At 46.5% G+C, this 21,461-nt stretch overlaps 1 protein-coding gene across 3 annotated transcripts in view; it reads right to left on the bottom strand.

Annotated features, from left to right (window-relative positions):
- Nucleotides 1-21,461, bottom strand: part of LRIG1 (leucine rich repeats and immunoglobulin like domains 1) — a 123,000-nt gene that overhangs the window by 57,683 nt on the left and 43,856 nt on the right. For 2 of the 3 annotated variants that reach the window (XM_063630779.1, XM_055260370.2), the window contains one exon: nucleotides 15,200-15,274. The exons of the other annotated variant lie outside the window; for it this stretch is intronic. In XM_063630779.1, coding sequence (XP_063486849.1) covers nucleotides 15,200-15,274 — 75 coding nt within the window. The remainder of the gene's footprint in view (nucleotides 1-15,199; nucleotides 15,275-21,461) is intronic. 3 annotated transcript variants of the gene reach the window in all.

Below are 21,461 nucleotides of genomic sequence, written 5' to 3'. Positions count from 1 at the left end.
CATGGATGTGCATTTAGAGACAGAGAAGCAGCACTCTCCCCCGCCAGGGGGATGTGACGAGTGGATTTTATCATTCTCTAGGTCAGCACCTCTCATGCTCCCGAAATCTCCCTTCCTACCTCTGAAAGAAAATGAAAACATAATAAAGCTAAGGTGAAATGATCTTAGGAAGACTTCCTCTGCTTGTCCTTAGAGACTCAAAGGGAACATCAAGCACTAAAGGCTCTGAAATGTTCTGCAGGAAAGAAAGGTGCTCACCTTCAACTCTGGGTTTTCTGAACTTTCTGACTGCAGAGCACTCTTTTTCCCCCTCAATGCATCTACTGGCACCTCTAGAATCCAGGCACTCCTTACTGTAATCTTCTAGGCAGCCTGCTGCACCTCCCTCATTTTCCTTCCATCTCTGCAGTGGGGAATGGGTGGCATCTCCCAGCATGGGCTGGATGCCTGCAGGGATCTACAGTGACTCTCCACCTTCGCTTCAGGGAAAGCCTTTCCCAAACCACCTGCTGGCCCCTCAAACAAGTGAGCAGAGCCTGGGAGAGCCCTTCTGACACATCCGTGGCGAGGTAAGAGCAATTTCTCATCTAAGCAAACTGAGGCTTGGAAAAGCTGCTGCTAGAACATGGCAGAACCAGGACTCAAACCCCAACAATGAGCCCTGGGAGCAAGCACCATCCACCTCTGGGCCAGGCGGCCTCTCACATGGCAGTTTCCACTAATACTTTTTCTCCCATGACACCCTGCCTGCCTCTTCAGTAAATCCAGGAAAGCAAGTCTTATCCCCCGGCTGCAGAGCCATGCCCTCCAGCATCCCTCAGCAGGCCACTTCTATTCTTACGTGCCCAAGCCTGTCTCTCCACCTTGAATAAATATCTAAAACAACCTAGTATCTGCCCCATACCCCACAATCGCTTATCCTTGAGATGAGCCTTCCACTTGGTCCCTCAGAGTCATTCATCCACACACGGATGGGATTCCTGCTACATGCAGCTGCTGCAAGGAAAGATGGATGCAGCTACAGTGCCGTCAGCCCCTCACCCCAGCCCCCGAGGAGACACAGAGATGTGATAGGTGCAGTGGCAGAGGGGAACACGACTTCACGGGGGGACGTCAGAAGAGGGGCGCCATTCCAAATCAAGGAGGCAGAATGAACCAGGTACAGGATCCAGAGACACACCCAGTGTGGGCTTTCCTTACGCACAATTTAGAGGTGAGAGAACAGGAAGAAATGGAGCCAGGGCCAACTCTAAAACAGCTGGGACTTTGTCCCACAGAGGATGGGAGGCCACGAAAGGAACCTTCATTCATGTCTTCCTCAATACTGATGAAGGTACTTCACTGTGTGGCTGGTGTGGAGTGGGGAGGGATGAAGGCTGCCTGAGAGCCACATCTGGATGCTTGGGAGCCGAGGCCTTGGGGACCCCCTGTAGAGATGAGATGCATGGCCCAGATTTGGCAATGGACCCGAAGGGCCTGCTAGGGTGCTACCCCCGTCCCACTCCAAGCAGACTTCGCAACACAGAGCACACAGCTCAGCTGGCCCTCTCCACAGAATTCACAAACATGTGAGCCTGCCAGGAACCTGGGGCCCCACAACTAGAGGGTCACCCACAACAGCAATTCTCAACTAGGGATGTGAGTCTGTTCCAAAGAACATACAGCCCAGGCCTCCAGTAGGGAAGCAGCCATGTGTGTTTTTAACCCTGGTTGAGTATGGCTGATACTGAACCAGCCCCTCTCCTTACAGATGAGGGAACAGAAGCCACAAAGAGAAGGGTTTCGTGAAACATCCTATAATGGATCCATAACGTCAGAGTAGGGACCACAAGCCAAGTGCCCTGACACTCGTTCCTCTAAACACTACTGGTGCTAACAAGGGGGAAAAGGCCCTGTACACTCCAGGAAGGGCTGTTTCCTCCCAGTTCCCAAGAGTTGGAATGAGCCTTGGATTATGTCCCGACAAGAGCACGGTGAGAGGGCTTCCCCTGCGACAGAGATACCACTGCAGAAATTCCAGCACCCAGCTGGAGGTGAGCAAAAATGGACCAATGCTCTCTATTGAAATGCCCACAAAGGGATGGCGCTGTGAGAGGCCACCTAGTCCTCAACACTGTGCCAACAACTCATGCCTTTTGGCTTTCTCTTCCTAGAGGTGACCCATGAGGCCACCAAGGCAGGGAATGCACATCTCTGCCACATCACCATTTCCTTTGATGAGGAATTGAATCTCTCAGGGACTACAGCTCTTTTCCAGGGAATGGGGGAAAGTGAAGACAGGCACTGGGCTCTTACTTGGAACCACATAATTGCTATAGCATCACCAAATCAGGGTTCTTGTTAACACACACTAGAGGAGAGGAAGATGGAGCAGGGGCCAGCCTAGCCCGTGAGGAAAGCCAGGTGGTGAAAGGGTTTATCATGGCTGTCGGCAAGGCCATGGGGAAGGGGAGCCCCTGGAAGAACTGCGCCAAAGCCTCCCCGGGCACAGCCCACGAAGCTCATGCTGGCTTTCTCAACACGCCAGCTCTCATTCCGATTGAGAAGAACCAAACAATTACGAGGCAGAAAAACTTCACTATGCATGCTGATAACCACTGTTTTTCCCCTTATAAAAAGTACATTTGATTTGGAGAAAAGTCACATTCTAAAAAGTCCAAGGGGAATTTTTTTTCTCATTTCCAAAGTTCTACTCTTTGCAACTTAACCAAGCATCCAATTCCAAACACAACCTTCACAAAATCCCATTATATAATTATCCAACTCAATTTTAGCACCAGAACTTTGCTATATTATAATAAAGCTTTTGGGTGAGATCCTTCAGTTTCTATATCATCTATTTACATTTTTTTTTTTTTTAAAGAGCCAAGTCTTACTTTTGAAGTTAAAAAGAAAAAGGAGTTTAAGGAGCTTAGAGTCAGTTTTGCCTCGTTTTACTATAAAGGGAGTTTTTTCTACCATCATAGTGGGACATTTCTGACGTATAGGTAGAATGCAAATGTCAGTTGGGTGGGCTATCAGCAGAAAGAATGACCCAGATAAGGGGCAAATGCACAGTTGAATTCTGTGATCTCCAAATAAGGTGGGCAGGTCTAATCAGACCAAACACCCTCACCCGTGCACCACCAAAGCAATTTCCTCATCACGCTGTGGCTAACTGCACAGTATCTTCAGATTAAATCAACAGTGAAAGAGGTAACTAAAACCTCTAGTAGGGATCCCCAGAGTCATAAGTAACTAAAATGAGGGCCAGCCTCAGTATTTATTTCCCCTCCACCTGGTGAGAAAGAAAGAGGAAAAAAAACGAGTGGAGCGCAGGGAGGTGGGGGAGCCTGGGTATTTTAAATGATAGTTATGAGAGGGGAGGAGAGGAGGAACAATGCCTTTCACTTGCAATTACCCAGCTGTGGCTTATTAAAGCTTTTGGCTGCACACTGAAATGACCTGGAGAACTTTAAAAAAAAAAAACCACCACAAAGCCTGGGCCCAACACCCACCCCCTCTGCTCCCCAGCCCACTAACTCGAGGTTTTGATTTAACTGCCCTGAGACGTAGACATCTAGATTTTTTTAAGCTCCCTAGGTCATTCTACTATGAGTGAAAGCCACCACTTAAATATTTGCCTAGCACTTTGCTGCTTGCTGCACCTACCCCAAGTAGAGAAAGAGAAGATGAGGAGAGAGGAGAGAAAATAAACTCTGCTGCTGTCCTCAAAAGCTCCCGTAAGAGGAATGAACAGATACATATACGGGGCTTTTCTGTAAGCTTCAACTGGTTTATAGGAGGGTGAGCCATGATGGAGATCTGCAAGTAAGATCCATATTTACAGGATGTAAATAGACTCCCCTCCAGTCTCCAATACCAGGTGGCCTCCAGGGTTCAGTGTAGAGAGGAGCAATGCCCCTCAGAGCACAGCAGCAAAAGCAGGCTTGCCTTGCCCACAGCCCCAAAGGTGCTCGTACAAAGCTGTCAGAGATAGCAAGAGTGTCTAACACTCAGTGCACTTTCAGTATGTACCAGACACTACACTGAGGACACATACTGTTTAATTAATCCTAACCACCACCTTATTGGCAAATATCATTTTATGAGAAAACTGAGGCCTGAGAGAACCTGCCCAGGTGACATAGCAAAGGTGATGCAGACAGGACTCAAACCCAGATCTGATGGATACAGAGCCTTCTCTTCACCACTGTGCAAAACTGCCCCCTCTCTATAAAGCCCACATGATGCCTGAATCAGCGTAAGGTGAAGAGATCCATTTGTACCTACCTTTGTCCTACTGCTACGTGGAGAAGGAGCCCTACTATTTACAAACTAACTTCACAGCAGCCGTCCCCGAGAAAAAAAATGTATCAGAGCCCCCAAAGAGACTCTACAATAGGACAGCTAGGTGGACAGAAGCCAGTGGCCCCTGAGAGGACAGCCCATGAGTACCTCGGGGGCTGCACACTTCACAGCACACATTTCATCTCCTGGTTGATGAAGTTGGGAAGGAAAAAAACCACAAACTGGCACCTTTATTTCAGCTCTTTGGGTTTGAAAGGCATCCAGGAAGTGAGGAAACTGCAGAGGAATTCGCCTTGAAGTGATGTGTTCGGGGGCAGATAGCCACTATCCGAGAATCTACTAGCACAATTGAACACTTCTGGGCTCTGCCGAGACCTGACGACAAGAGTGTTTTTCCTCACTGTACCTTTCACAGATGGCCGGCATAATCAGCTCTGAACTGACATGAGAGAGAGAGACAGGGAAAGACAGTGGGGGAAAGGACCTTCTGTTACTTCCCATCAGTGAAAGAAAATCATACCAAGGGCTACCCAAAGCAAGTTCACCTCGGGTCAGAAAGAGGCTTTTAAAGCAAGGGCATTACAGAGGCACGCAGCACCACTTCGGGAGATGCATGCTGCATTTGCGGGGTAGGAGCCTCTGACTCCACGCTCCAGAGTAACATCAGAGCCTCTGGGCCACAATACCAAGGCTTCCCACACCTAGTACAGTTCGAAATGTCAGCACTTAAAAGGACAAGACCCTTCTAGGCTCCCAGACCACACACTTCCAAGTGTACAGTGAGCATAAGCCCCAAAGATGGAGAGAAATAACAGGATCCAACTTTCATGCTTCCTTGCTCTGTGACCTCGAGCACGTTACTTGCCCTCTCTGTGCCTTAGGTGCCTCATCTGTAAATTGTGCTTAACAGATCCTGTGTCTCATAGGACTGCAGAGGTGACAAAGTAAGACAGGTCCGGGCCGGGCGCGGTGGCTCATGCTTGTAATCCCAGCACTTTGGGAGGCCGAGGCGGGCGGATCACGAGGTCATGAGATCGAGACCACGGTGAAACACCGTCTCTACCAAAAATACAAAAAATTTGCCGGGCGTGGTGGCGGGCGCCTGTAGTCCCAGCTACTCGGAGAGGCTGAGGCAGGAGAATGGCGTGAACCCGGGAGGCGGAGCTTGCAGTGAGCCTAGATCGCACCACTGCACTCCAGCCTGTGCGACAGAGCAAGACTCCGTCTCAAAAAAAAAAAAAAAAAAAAAAAAAAAGACAGCTCCTGGGAGGTCCATAGAGCAATGCCTGCCAATATCAGTGTACCATATATGCTGACGGTCACTATTTTTTCTTCTCAAAAGGCTGAACAATACAAGATTGCTGATGTTTGACCGTTACTGAACAAAACACAAACAGCGATTTCATAGGACTCAATATACTGAGTAAACTATCCTATCTTTAAAAACTCTTGCCTTTAAACAAGCAGGGGGAATCCAATATTCCCTATGTATGGCCCAACAACGACAGGCCTTATGAAGGAAAGGCCCAGCATAAACACAAACACATTTCTTCCACTTGGGCTATAAAAGCTGAAAATGGCTCCCAGGTGTGAGCAGACACAATAGGCCCTGCCTTCCCTGCAAGGTCACCACACAGGTCAAAGTCAAGCCAGCCATTTTCAGATTAGGTGCATATGCACATGAGGCTTCCCAGTGGTAACTGGATTACAGAAGCCACCTGCAGGAAGTGAGGAGGGGGAGGAGGAAGAGGAGGAAATGGTCCCAGTTGGAATGAGACTGTTGATATGGGCTGGAGCCAACCCCTTTCACACGGGAGATTGTGCAATGACAGAGCAGCTCCGCTTCCCGGCTCCATTTCAAGCAGCCCTGGAGGGTTTTCAGCACTCACTGCTGGAAGGAGCAGCACTTCCCCTCCGAGACCATCCACTGCTTCTCCAATACTGCGGAGCAACCCGGGTCCCCACTGGATCTTGGGCTATATTTAAAGCTTACATGGTCATCAGGAAAAGGGAAGGAACGAGAGAAAGAGGCGGGCAGGGTGGAGGAAAGGAAGAAAGCCCTACACTCAACAAAAGCTACCGAGTTTCCAAAAGAGGCAGTGATCTCTATGACCAAGCTCCTATTCCACGGGCTCTCCCCTTCCTCCACTCCCCCAACCCCACAGCTGGTGTTCCCTTCACTTTCTCAGCAAATGACTTGCAGATGTACCTCTCATCTGGCTGGCTCACCACCCCCACTCTCAAAGAAAGGAGAAAAAGGAAAGAAAAGAGAGAAGGAAAATGACAAGTCATGACTGTGTAATCTGGCAGGCTGGCTGTGGAGGCCGCAGCAGCTCCTTTCCCAGAGAAAGGCTCGCTTAGACGGGGGGCAAGTGGCAGTCTGCACTACGGAATCCCTGGGAAGTTTCCGGGACAGAGAGCTTTCTTTGTAAACTGGGTGTTTAATTTTCTATTTTGAGGCTCCCTGGTGGTATCCAGCATCTGATGAGGCTGCAGTTCTAAGAACCACGGGCCTTGCTCTTCCTTCCAACAGCAGCCTTCTGGCTCTTCATAAAAGCCGGCCTGTTGAAAAACAAAAAAGGCGGGCAAGGGAGGGTATGTGCTGGGGGTGGGGGGTGAGTGAGGGGGTGTGTGTGTGCACAAATTGGCCTAAAAATGGAATTAGCCATGTCCTTTCAGTATTCCTCTGAATGCTCCTCCAAGTACCAATGTGTTGGCTGAACATTTAGGGTGTTCTATTTAGTGCCTGTAACTTACACCTCCGTGTAGGGGAAGAGAAAGGAGGTTTGCAGAACAGGGAGCCTCAGCTAAAATGTCGCTTCATCTGGGAACCCAACCTTCTCTGTCATGTGCCCAATCAGTGACGGGCAGTGAGGTGCCCCTTAGACATTCCCCAGCCCCTGTATGACAATTGTCTATTCACCCATCTTCCTCTGCAGCTAGACTGCCAGTTGCTTGAGGGCAGTAACTCCTCGTGTGGGGCATGTGCTGGCCAACTTCACAGCAGCCGTGCAGAGGAACCCACGGTCTCCACCATGAACCAGCTGAGGCTTGCTCCACTTTTTCATCTCTTTTGCCCACTGTTGACCTGACCACAGTTCCCAGGCTGGGAAAATGGGAGGAGAGTAATCTGGTCATAAACAATGCAGTGCTAGGAAGGAGCAACGGGGCAGGTGGGGACTCCAGTAGGATGGGGGGAAAAATGCCCACCTTTCAGACACGCCTGTTAACTTCCATCTGGAAAAAGAGGTGGCATTCAAGTCTTAGCTGAGGATAAAGACTGATCAGATACGAGTGACTGATAATCAAAAGAAAGGTAAGCGTGCTAAAACTGACTCCTGCCGGGGGAGGGGGGATGCTCAGCTGTAAGCAGAGCTGCCAGCACCCACCGGCTGAGAGAGCAACAGGGCTCCTGCCACGCTGGGCTGCTCATGAAGCACTCTCCACCTCTGCAGTAGCCGGTGAAGGTCTGCTGGGCAGACCTGAGTGTTCACCAACAAACAGCAAATTAAGCACAAACAAATGTGTAACAGCCATGGGTCTCAAACCCTGAGCCACCCAGGTCTGTTCTGTCCATGGTACTGGAGCTCACTCTGCCCACTGCCCCAGAGCCTTTCTCAGAAGCCATTACCAAGGCCACAGAACCCCACTGTCCTGAACAAATGCCTGCCACCACACTGGTGACATTAGGAGTAGAAACTTACTGTCCCCCAAGGCCTAAACAGCTTGGTCAGAAACGACACATGAGCCTTGGGGCTCCCCCCAGCCCCATATGAGCCCCAGCAGTGGTTCTCAAAGCCAGGTTCCCAGGCCAGCAGCAGTGGCATCATCACCTGGGAACTCATGAGCAAAGCAAATTCTCTTGTCCCATCCCAGACCCGTTGAGTCACGCCAGAAACGAGGCTGAGATCCAGTGACCTGTGTCTCAGCGAGCCCTACAGGTGGTCTACCAGTGAGCAGAAGCTGCCATCTCCCAAGGGAACAGGCATGAGGTTTTATCCAGAAGAAACAATCAGTTCACATCAACAAAAATCTGGGCAAACAGGGCAGGAAGTGAACGCATCTTTGAAAACTCAGAAGAGGAACAGAACTTTAGATAATTATATATATAATATATAATATATTATATAATAATATATTATATATTATATAATATTATATTATATAATATTATATATTATATATTATTATATAATATGTTATATATTATATAATATATTATATAATATGTTATATATTATATAATATATTATGTAACATATAATATATTATATACAATATATTATATATTATGTTATATATATGTTATATATATATATATAATTTCTCCCTGTTGTGCTGTTTTCTCGACTAGGGCTGTATCTTCCCCCTTTAGCATCTGGGAACCAAAACAGCTTCGGACTACTCAAGGAACAAAAGGCATTCACTTAAACTCAACCTGGGCCTTTTAAAACACAGCTTTGCTCATATTTTCTTCCTAAAGTAGCTGGAGTCATTCACTCTTAACTCCACACTCTTAATGAGAATTCATTTTATTGCCAGAGCAATAAAATGCCAGTAGCCCAGGTAAGGTTTACTTTTACCCGGACGGTTTACTTTTACCCAAACGGTAAAAGTAAGGTTTTTTTTTTAAAGTAAGGTTTACTTTTACCCAAATGGACTGGCCATCCTTCAACAGTAAGGCTAAATCAGGTTGCTACATGGGGGAAGCCTGTCCAAAGTAGCATGGGGACCTATATACTTGTTTTCGTATTTTCTAACATCCTTCATTAGGTCCACTCTTAGTCTGGTGACTGGTGGAGGGACCAGCAGGTAATTCCTCCGAAGGAAGGATGGGGCAACCCTTGGTCTTGGGGAGAATCTCTACACCCACCTCGACTGTACACACACCTATGGTGCCCACAGGACCAGCTAGGAATAAATGCACAAAGAGCTCCACCATCTGAGATTACCACTCAACTTTTAAAGACAAATTCTTATTTCATCCCTCCAAAGATAAACATCACATGGAAAAATGTTTCACATCAATTCTTTATTAAGCCAGTGAAGGATGCCTTTCTTCAGGAGATGCAATATGGAGAAAGTTTTAAAGGCAGGCAGTGAAGAGAAGGACAAGACGTCTCAACCCAGCTCCTTAGATGAAGAGTAAGTCCCCCATCCCCACACACAAGTGCAGTGGGAATGCCAGCCGCTGCCTGTTCCTCACTATAATCTCACCTGTGCTTCAAGCCTGACTATTAACAACCTTAGCTCAGGTCATGAGGCCAAGCCTACTTTTCCGACGTTGCACTCCAGGTCGCTTCAAGCTTGGGCCCTCTAAGGGACTCTTATTATTCCCCCCAGCCCTGAGCAGCAGCAGATCACAGCTGCCTCTCTCTAAGGCTCACTCTTTAATTACACTTTAATGCGAATTGATCTTTGCATTAACGAGCCTGTAAAGAAGATTGATTTCGCCCCTCTTTTTTTCCAGAGGGTTTGCTGGGTACTCTGAGAGTGAAGTATTCCTATTGATTTTACTTCACCAACAGATCCAGCCAAGATAAGGACTCAGGCCTTTGCTGCCTCAGATCCCTCCAACCCCACCCAGGGCTTCGTCCACTCTTCACTCGCCCCCAGGGAAGGGCAGAGGTGACCACCTCCCGCCTTGGTCACAGGTAGGACACTGCGTTTCTTTCCTTCCAAGTTTTATTCTCCAGAAATTACAGTAGAGGGATGTTAAGTATCCTATCCTCCCCCACCATTCGCCTTTTTTTTTTTTTTGAGACAGAGTTTGTTCCTGTCTCCCAGGCTAGAGTGCAATGGCGCGATCTCAGCTCACTGCAACCTCTGCCTCCCAGGTTCAAGTGATTCTCCTGCCGCAGCCTCCAGAGTAGCTGGGATTACAGGCGCCTCCCACCATGCCTGGCTGATTTTTGTATTTTTAGTAGAGACGGGGTTTTGCCATTTTGGCCAGGCTGGTCTCGAACTCCTGACCTCAGGTGATCCACCTGCCTTGGCCTCCCAAAGTGCTGGGATTACAGGCGTGAGCCACCATGCCCGGCCTTCCTATCCCTTTCATTTAATCACTTTTTTTTCAGCTAAGAGGCCACAGCAAAATATAGTTAAAGCCACCTCAGATATTTTATTACGTTATTTATATATTAAGTCTTCCAGGTTCATTTCTTAACATGAGAGAAAAAATGCTTTCCTCAAAAAAAAAAAAAAAAAATAGTTTTCAAATAAGTGGTTACCAGGGGGCTAGGGTGAGGGATATGGGAAGTGACTGTTGAAGGAGTATGGGGTTTTTTGGGGGGCGGGGGGTTGTGGGGGTGATGAAAATGTTTTAGCATTCTGTAGTGGTGATGGTTGCACAACACTGAACGTACTGCAAGTGGCTTTTAAATGGTGAGTTAATGGGAAGTTTTTTTTTTAATTTTCTGATTTTTTTTGTAAGTACATAGTAGGTATATGTATTTATGGTGTACATGAGATGTTTTGATACAGGCATGCAGTGCATAAAAATCACATCATGGAGAATGGGGCATCCATGCCCTCAAGCATTTATCCTTTGTATTACAAACAATCCAATTACACTCTTAATTATTTTTAAATGTACAATTAAGTTATTATTGGCTATAGTCACCCTGTTGTGCTATCAAATAGTAGGTCTTCATTCTTTCTATTTTTTTGTACCCATTTGACCAGCCCCACACCGCCTCCCCATCCCCCTGGGTACATTTATCTTATCTCATTTAAAAAAATAGTTTTCAAAAACATTTTTTTAAGATTAGAAGTAAAAGGTATTTCAATGTGTTTTCAAATGCAGCCTAAACCTAAGGAATTTTAATAGCAATATTACAAAGTCACAATTAATTGTGTGCCCCTAAGTTTTCCCTAGGTCTTCCTCCTGGTGGAGGACACAGGCTGGGGGAGAGCAAATGACAGGGCACCATAAAGGGATGAGGTCTAGAACAAACCAGCTGGAGAAGTTGTTAGGTTGACAAGGCCAACCCTATGGTAATATGCTACAGTCCATGCACAGGAGACAACAGCTAAGGCCGACTATACCACATGCATTTTTACTCCCAGGACTGAAAAATTCAACGATTTCCACTGTCACCAATCTTCTCCACGGTACGAGTGCAGCAACACCACAGGAAACGCACGGATTTTTCCTCAACAGAAATGTCATTTATGCATCAGACAAAATTACTGTTGCTGTGGGAATCGTAACTTGAGTTTCCTGGATTTCAAATTAAAGAAAAAATACTCAAACGTAAAAATCTACTGGCAGCTTCTGCCCCCATTTAACAAAAGTCTGTTTCTTTTTCTCAGCACTATTTTATGAAATTAGCTCCCTCACCGGAACCCATTCTTATGAAGAGCTTTCCTTGAGTTCTATGCTTTCTGTTTAGTAAGAATGAATGGCTCCGGCATCATCCTCTGAACACAATGCAAATAAATCTGTTCTTTGACAAATACGTTAATTGAATTAGATTCCTTTAATCAGAAAGTATTAACCAATTGAAATTTTGCCATATGACTCCAGTTCCCAAAACTATGGAAGTCTCTTTTGAAGCCCTGATAGAAAAAGCCAGGTGCAGGGCAATGCCTCTTCCCACGAGGCTCTCCCAATGGTGCCACCCATCTCGGGAGGGCTCTGGTGTCTGGGAAGTTGGCTCACTTCTGCATAAGCAAAATGAAACACAGAGAGAAAGGGCCAACTTCCAGAGGCAAAAGTCCATAATTACAGGTGTCCAAGCTGAAAATTAACAAACCTACTACTTCTGTGAAAAGACAGAAAGCAACAACAGTGAGTTATTGGTCAGAGGGTAACTATGTCTTTTGTGACATTATTGCCCCTACTCTTAAACTTTCGGGTCACAAAGAGAATACACAAGCTTCGAGGGTACTTCTACCATCTGCTTCAACTTCCTCATTCAATGAATGAGAAAAAAAGTAACGTATGTATCCAAGGTCACAACTGTATCAGAAACAGCAGGACCCACACCTCGCCCTGACTTTTCTGTGATGCATCTACCTATAAACTTGTCCCAAGAAAGTTGTCTGGGCTCCTGTCACTCACATGGCCTCAGCAGACATTTGCTCTATTCTCTCTGCACATTTTAATTATTTTTTTTCTGATCCTCTGTCTGCCCACAAAAATGGAGTAAGAATTTGAGGATTAAGGACTATAAGCATCTAACTATTAACTACCACATTTTCAGACGATGTGTTGAGGCTTCTGCTTCTCCTTTGGGACAGCCTCTGGGCCACAACTGCAGGGGCACAAAAAGTGCCTACTAAATATTTACAGAACACGTGACACCCTTCAGTTCACTAGTTCCGAAAACTAACAGACACATCAGCAAAACCTGCTGTTCAAAGCCTGGGTGACTGGAATCATCATGTGGATGGCGCTGCTAAGTCTTCTGCCTTCACTGATTAGGATGAGGAAGGTGGTTCTTTGGGCTGTAAAATGATGCTCATCCGCTGCCTGCTCTGCTGTTTTCTCCCTCGTCCTTTGCACGGTCCACTTGGGAAATACAGAAAAGGCATGAAGGATTATCAATAATCCAGCTGCCCAGATGTCACGCTGCTAACCTAACCTGCCAGCACTGAATCCAGGCATCCAGTTTAAGAATAGGGCACACAGGCACCTCAGAGAAAACCAAGATAAAGCCCGTTCGGTTTCTGTCATTTCAGAGAAATCACTGACCAAATCAGATGGTGCCCAACTTTAGGCCAAAGAGCTGGCTGCCAGTGCTAACCTGCATTTTCCAAACTGAACCCAAACAGGGAGTAACTCTCTTTTTTTTCTCTCTTGCTTTACATATTTCAATGCTGTCTAATGGAATAGCAGGAACAAGGCCAAACAGCCCCACTTCTCTTGGCACTTGGGCCAAGGAACAGAAATGTATTTTTAGTCAGCAGAGCAAGGTGCAATTCGAAGTGCCACAGGCCCATGGGGCAAACTGGGGGCCCTGCCTGCCTCTGGCACAGTGTGGTTCAGAGTCACCTGCCGTGCTCCTGCCCCGAGTGCATGGGGTCAGATAAAGGAGTGATGCAAAGGCATTTGTATCTGGTCTCAGTTCCACCTCTCACTTTTGCAACTTAGAAGACCGCCAGGGAGGCTCAGTTTCTTCTCTGATAACACAGAGATATTCTCTGTGGCCCTAGCTTCCTCACCATTTGAGGAACAAGAGGAGTTACATCAGCATTTCTCAAACATGAACTCGTGGACAAATGGCCAGGGCCCTTGTTAAATGGAGCTTCTGATCCAGTAGTGTTGGCATTAAGCCTGAGGTTCTGCATTTCTAACAAGCTCGAAGCTAACTCAATACTCATGGTCCATGACCTGTGCTTTAAGCAGCAAGGAGCTCCTAGCATCTTCAAGTGCTTTGCTTTATGGACATACAACAGGTTATCACATCCCTATTAGCCTCACATAAGATGAACTCACTGATTAAGCCAAAAATCAAACACCTTCCAGATGCTGGGCCCACAGACCAAGTGGGTACAAAATAAAGTCAGACCTTTACCCATCAAGGGAACAAAGGGCCACAAACCTTCCTTCCAGCACTTCACAGAACAAGGACTGACTCTTAAATCCTGTGGCCTTAAAGGTGAGATCCTGCCAAGATCCAAGGAGCTACGTGACAACTAGCCACCAGCCAACGACAGTAACCACCATTTGTCAAACACTCCCACACAATGCTGGGAGCTTCATATACATTCCACTCCCCCGGGCCTCACTTTCCTCATGTATAAAATGGGTCAAAAACACATTATGTAAATGAGGGAAACGAGGTTCAGAAAGACTAGGTCATCTGTCCAGGGCACAGAGTGAAGTGCAATTCTAACCCCCCACGCTCTCCTGCAATCCCACAGTGCCGTGAAAAGGGTTAAGCCCAAGACCATGTTTCACAGGGACACAGCACCTCCTGAACACAGGGCGTGCTGCCAGCCAAAGATCCGAGATCTGTAAGCTATGCCAGCACTCTTATTAATAGCACCTTCCTGCAAAGTTTCTCTGCTCAGCCTGCCGAGCCTCAGTATTGAGAAAAGATTCATACAGGTGAGTAAACTAATTATAAAACCAGCAAAATCAAAATAAAATTAAACTATGCAAGCCTGGAGTGGAAACAGGAAATTCAGTGTGAAGAGGGAGGTGCTCTGCTGGGGAAGCTGCCAATAAAATCTGGCAGAGAAAACTGTTGGACTCATGGCTGGTTTATCTGGAAAGTCTTCTGGGTGAGTTTAAAACAAGCAAGCTCCTCCACCTGACTGCTGAAGAAATAGGGGTAGGACCAGTGCTCAATTCTCTAACAAAGGTTTGTAACAACACAAATGATAGTATTCCCAATGGGTGCCTTCATGTCTTTTTAGCTAAGGCCCTTCATTTGCTTTTTCATTTCCAGTGTGCTGTCTATAACACATAGATTGCATCTTATCTAACACTTGACCATGACAACATACTTTTACGTTGACTCCAGAGGCCTGGGGGCACTTTCTTTTTCTTAAAGCCACAAAAGTAAATTACCAAATTCACTGGCACAAAGATGAGCTTGCTGTCTTATAATGGACACAGCTTCCTTTAACTCCAGTTGTATTAAAAATTGCAGCTTAACCAACCACAGAAGCAAGAAATCTAGTTCCATATACCTCTAGGCATTAAAAAAAAAAAAAAAAAAAAGACAAAAGACCCACTTTCTTGCAAATTAAAGATGAGGTAAAACTTCCAGCTTTTAATTCTGCAAACCCCCAAACAGCAAGCAAAGCATTTGTCATGATCATGAGGGTCACACGAAGAAAGATTTTCTTCACCAGCGAGTACATGAACTCAACTACCTGCCACCAGGTATCAGCAAGGCAACAAACACCATGGCCCCACCACACAGCCCAGAGTCCCCCAAACGGCACCACTTACAGAAAGAGAGAGACGACATGTGATGAAGCAGCGCCCAGGGATGGTACCGCTGTCAACTCATTATTATTGAGGTACCTGTAACAACAACAAGAAATTAATCATGTAAAGCATTTAAATTAGTCTGAAATCATACACATACAACAGAAATAAACAAACGCTGCTGAGTCTGCTACAGTAAACCTATATTCTAACGTTGGAGAAAAGAGAAAGAATTTAGCAGTGAGTTTTTAAAGGGAAAGAAGTCACATGAGGTCACAAAAACTAGCCATTGATCACACCCATGGCTAGAAACAAACACTAAGGGGAAGCGTCTCCTGTCTCCCATCAGCTTCCCGTCGAACTCAGAAATCAAGACAAGGAACAGTGAGAACAAGCCAAGAGGCAGGTTCTGGACAAAAGTGCCCCTAAGACCATCAGTGAGAACACTCCCCGTGGGCCGAAATTTGCCCGTTAAAGGGTAACATGTGTGGAACAAGAGCCAGGGACTCACGCCCTGTCTCACATGGAGTTCTGAGGGGCTTGGGACACATGGGGCCAATTATTTCAGTGCCTCATCTGTGAAATAACAAGGGAACTGGACTCAGACTCTTCCATTTGAGGTTCCAGCTGGACTCTGATGGAGCCTCTGGATGCATCCCCCAGGAAAATGAACATATATACACACAACTGTGTGCATAGACACTTTGAAAATTCTCCACAGACGAGATGTGCTCTCCAAGCTCCCTTCTTGCTAAAACAGTCCAAATCTGTATTTCCATAGTTAATATCTCTTAACAGAAAGGGAAACCCACGAACCGAAGCACGGCTTGCCTGGTCTGCCCCCAGAGGCTGTGCAATCTGGCCTCCTTACATGGACATGTATTTCCAAATCTGGGAAGAGAATCCAAAATCAGACTTGCAAAGTGAGCCCAACAACCCTTAAGAAAACCAAAGCACAGTGTTCAAGCTTTCTGCCAGGTGATGGGCTAGAAAGAAATTGTACTTTCGATGCAAAGTCAAGGGGATAAAACTGGGTTCTTATTCTCAGTTTTTTAAGGGAGGTACGTCTAACACAGAGCATCTTGTTTCTGTTTGAAGACAAGGCAACTGAAATGACAGCTGTACTCATACAAGTATACGGCTAGCATGCGCTTGAATAGAATAATCTGGTTGTCTGCCATCTTTTATAGAAGTGAATAGGAGAAGGAAAAAAAAACAAAAAGGAAAGGCCTTGAATTATCCCATTTGCTTTCTTCAGTGCCAAAGCCAGTTAGGGATGAAGCTTGGCAATTACTGGGCTGTGGGACACAGAATGCCTGTTTCAATAGCTTCATGGCTGAAGCATCTGGCACAGAGAAGGCAGATCCGTATCATGTGGCAAATCCCTTCTCCACTTAAAGGGCCCTTGTTTGTGTGTTGAAATAGACAATTAATTACTTTAACAGTCTCTTATCTGACTGCCCGCTAAATCAGATTGTTTCTGCTTCACCTTTTATCTCCCCCAACCCTGCTGTGATCCATTTCCTATCCTCACTCAGGGACACTGAAAACTCCCCATCAGTCTTAATCTCAGCTAATAAATTTTCATCAACGCACCTATTATTACAAGAGACCCCCAGGTTTTATCAGAGCAAGAAAAACTCAGGTCGGGGACCTGCTGTCAATCAGGCAGCTTGCCTGAACTCTTTCATTGCTTGCGATTTATTCTAAAACACAGAGAATGGTGGTAACAAAAACAAAAGCAGGTAAATTAATGAAGGCTGACTATGTGCCAGGCACAGCTCTAAGAGCTTTTCGGTATATTAATGCATCTTTACAGCCCTCAGAAGTAGGTCTCAGGAACATTTCCACTGCACCAATGAGGAAACTGAAACACAGATGTTAAGGAATTTGACCAAGGTCGCCAGCAATAAGTTGCAGCGGCCCAGGGTGCCTACCCCAAAGTCTAGGTTTTTCCTCATTACCTTCTATTTCTTTATTTCAGCAAAAACTCGACATGCCTCGTGCAGTTTTACCATCACAACTTTGAGTCAGGTACCAGGTTAACTACCACCGTTCTCTACATTACCGGTAAGTTCTCTAGGCCAGTTTAAGTCACTAGTCTAGGGTCACGCTACTAGAGAGGACATGGCCAAGAGCTGAAAAAAGTATGACTACAAACCAGAGGAGAGCAACGGGCTCAAAGGCCAGCTGGAAAGCTCATAATCCCTTAGGTAACAGCACAGTTGTTTTTTCAGCCAGCTTAGGACCTCACTTGATTTTAAACCTGAAACGAAGCGTATGGACTTCTCTGCAGGGGGCTACGCCTGATGAGCTTGGTCTCAGGCCAGGCCTACTGTATCTGTGACAAACTGCTCCACCCAATTTCACAGAAATAAATGAACAAGGGAAGGGGGCATCATGATATTTCAAAATGTGACAGAACTGCTGGAAGTGGAACATAGAGGGGTGGTGGACCAGTGCTGGAGCTTAACTGGGCCTTGAATGTCTAGATGAGCGGGCCTGAGTCAAGTCAGTCAGAAACAGTGGGCTCTGGTGGCAACAGGGCTGCCTGACTTACACGGAGGACACTCAGAGCCCCCAGGAGAGGCCCTGCACACTGAGCTTACTTCCAGATCATTTCTACTGAAAAAAGAACCGCTATTCAGAGTAAGTCTGTTAGCTCCACCACTGCTGGCTCCCTTTTTGTTCACTCTGTCCCCTGTTTAAACAAGAATACTCTCCTCAGAAGGCAGCAGAGGCCCAGCTCACTCTGAGATGCAATGAACTTCTTGCCAGACTGAAATAGAGACTGGTCAAAAATAGCACAGCTACAGCTTTGAGGGGAAAGGCACTCAGGAAGTTTAGCAGAGTCTCCATGAAAAAGGAAATTTTAGGAATTAAAGAGTGTGCCTGATGAAATTTTTTTAAATATCTACGATCGTACAGTCTTCTCTCACCCCCTACTCGCCAATTTACTTCCCCTGCCGAATCCCATCTTCCCCTACAATTTACTTCCATCCAAGGCCCTAAAAATCTCTTCTGAAACGTCTGGCCTCTATTTCTAAACCTTTTCTGATGATTCAGGATTAAGAAGTGCCTCAGATGCATCAGACCCATGAATCATGGCTGGACCCTGGGGCTAGAGAAGGTGTAGCTAAGGTAAAAGGATTCCTGACCCCAGGGCAGAACCTGGGGGTGGGTCCTTTCCCAACTCAATCAATAAGGTGAGCTTGGACCTTCTGGTCCCTCAGCTTTCTCCAAAAACTTCCATTTAATTGACTTAAAGTAAGTTTTACATTTTGTAAGCTATAAAATGTGATAAAGGCTATTTCACAGTACTACATCATCATCATCATCAATCTTAATCAAATTTGGCGTCAACAAACAATGTCAACCCAATGCAGAAATAGTGCTTATCTTTTTTCTGAGATGGAGTCTCGCTCTGTGGTGGCCCAGGCTGGAGTGCATTGGCATGATCCCGGCTCTGCCTCTTGGGTTCAAGCGATTCTCCTGCCTCAGCCTTCCGAGTAGCTGAGATTATAGGCACGGGCCACCACACTCAGCTAATTTTTTCATTTTTAGTAGACATGGGGTTTTGCCATGTTGGCCAGGCTGGTCTCAAACTCCTGACCTCAGGTGATCCGCCCTTCTCGGCCTCTCAATGTGCTGAGATTACAGGCGTGAGCCACCGTGCCTGAATTTTTCTTGCTGTGTTTATTTACTTATTGAATAGCTGGTATAAGCACAGAGTAAAGTTTTCAAACCATTTCAAAAAAGAATACATAGTAAACATAAAGCTTCTTTGCAGTTCCATCCTCTGGTCTGCCTCCAAAGAGCAGCTCCTGCTGCTGGCTACTGGAGATGTGTATGTGTTTTTCTTTTGCACAAATGCATGTGTATTAAACAGACTGTTGTGTACCGCCATTTCTCTTTAGTAATATACCTTGGAGGTCTCCACTATTCGTTTAACTGGTGGCACAGTAGTCCTCTGCTGGTATGAATTAACCATAATTTATCTGGCCAATTCACTACTGGTGGACATAGTGGCTATTTCTTTGGTTGCTCCCAAATACAGACAGAGCTGCAATTAATAGTAGTCAAAGTTGGCCGGGCACGGTGGCTCACGCCTGTAATCCCAGCACTTTGGGAGGCCGAGACGGGCGTATCACGAGGTCAGGAGATCGAGACCATCCTGGCTAACACGGTGAAACCCCATCTCTACTAAAAGTACAAAAAATTAGCTGGGCGCGGTGGCAGGCGCCTGTAGTCCCAGCTGCTTGGGAGGCTGGGGCAGGAGAATGACGTGAACCTGGGAGGCGGAGCTTGCAGTGAGCCGAGGTCACACCACTGCACTCCAACCTGGGCGACAGAGTGAGACTCCGCCTTAAAAAAAAAAAAAAAAAAATAGTAGTCAAAGTTGGGCAGGGCGTTGAAACTATAGTTGGTTTTGTTTCTTAAAAGAGTGAAAGCCATCAGTATCACGTAGCAATATGGGTTTCAGAAGCAGGGCCACTTAATAACTGTATTCTGCTTTAGTTACTAGAGAATAATGTATACTAACTAATCGATTTGGTGAGACTTTATGATACGTGGCTTCTACACAAGATAGCCAGATAAAATTATTTTAGTCTAGGATATAATTAACAAAATAAACAATAATAAAGGTGAACATCTACTATGTGCCAGACTCTGTCCTAAGTTTTCTATGTGCAATATCTCACTGAATGACATGCTAACACTTTGAGGAAAGTACTAAATTATCACCTCTCCTTAAGAAAGGAAAAGCCCGGCCGGGCGCGGTGGCTCACGCTTGTAATCCCAGCACTTTGGGAGGCCGAGGCGGGCGGATCACGAGGTCAGGAGATCGAGACCACGGTGAAACCCCGTCTCTACTAAAAAAAAATACAAAAAATTAGCCGGGCGCGGTGGCGGGCGCCTGTAGTCCCAGCTACTCGGAGGCTGAGGCAGGAGAATGGCGTGAACCCGGGAGGCGGAGCTTGCAGTGAGCCGAGATTGCGCCACTGCACTCCAGCCCGGGCGACAGAGCGAGACTCTGTCTCAAAAAAAAAAAAAAAAAAAAAAAAGAAAGGAAAAGCCCAGTAGTTCGAGACTAGCCTGGGCAACATGACAAAACCCATCTCTACAAAAAATTCGCCAGGAGTGGTGGTGCACGCCTGTAGTCCCGGCTACTCAGGAGGCTGAGGTTGCAAGGATCACTTGAGCCTGGGAATTTGAGGCTGCAGTCAGCAATGACCATACCACTGTACTCTAGCCTGGGCAACAGAGTGAGATCCTGTCTTAAAAAAAAAAAAAAGATAGTAATTCACAGCCAAAAAGCAGTACCCCAAAATGACAACCCTCATTATTTTACCCTCTCCCTAAACATACTACCAGCCCCCGCACCCCTGCTCACACACACTCACTGTGGGGAGCAGCAGCCTGACAGAGTGGGATGAGCCACAAATACCCAATAGCAGGGCACACTTGAGGCTTCCTTACCAGGTCAGTAGCCCTGGCAAGCAAACAGCAGCACCCACAGCAGGCGCTCACAGGCCAGGCGGCAGTAATGTGATCTGAGGGCAGTTTCTACCAAGGACTGTATAAATAGCCCCTCTTATTAATAGAGGAGCCTGCTGGCCAGGACCCCAGCTGGAGGCACTCCCTGGTGGGCTTTCCTCAGGGCTGTGGGCAGTGAAGACCGTGTGGCTTGGACGCAGCTGCACAAGTGTCCTCATGTCCTCCAGGGGCCTCGCCTTCTCTCTCCAGCCGGCCCACGATGTCATGTGGTTCTGAGGCCTCCAGAATAAAACCACTGCTAAACCACCGCCTGCTGTTCTGCCAGCCTGTGGCTCCATTCTCAACGAGGGTTCCAGACTGAAGGCTCTATAAGGTTTGGGAGAGCTGACAGCGCCTGGGCAACACTGGAGACTGGTTAATTTTGAAGCAGTAGCATGTCAGCTACGATTTTTTTTCTTTTCTTCAATATCCTTCCCCAACTCCCCACTCCTCACACCTCACACCTCACAGCCTCTTTCTTTCTCCACGACTTTTTAGAATTCCCTCAGGGAAAGGCCTGGGTCTTTATCAGTGAGAAGTTCTACTGTTCTAGGCAGCAGGGAATTCATCTCATCCATCTCACAGAACAGGGAATGACACTAGGGATAGGAGGCACAATGGTAAGACATTCAACCTGTCAGCCTGCAAAGATTCATTTCTAAACAGTGCACCCAGCTTGGAGGGCTGGGCAGTTCCAAAAGTAGCAGGAGAGAAGAGGGATAATATTCAGTGAGCCTCTCGCATG

The sequence above is a fragment of the Symphalangus syndactylus genome, chromosome 21 (genome assembly GCF_028878055.3).
Source record: "Symphalangus syndactylus isolate Jambi chromosome 21, NHGRI_mSymSyn1-v2.1_pri, whole genome shotgun sequence".
NCBI lineage: Eukaryota > Metazoa > Chordata > Mammalia > Primates > Hylobatidae > Symphalangus > Symphalangus syndactylus.
This window is presented reverse-complemented; position numbering and strand designations above follow the sequence as displayed.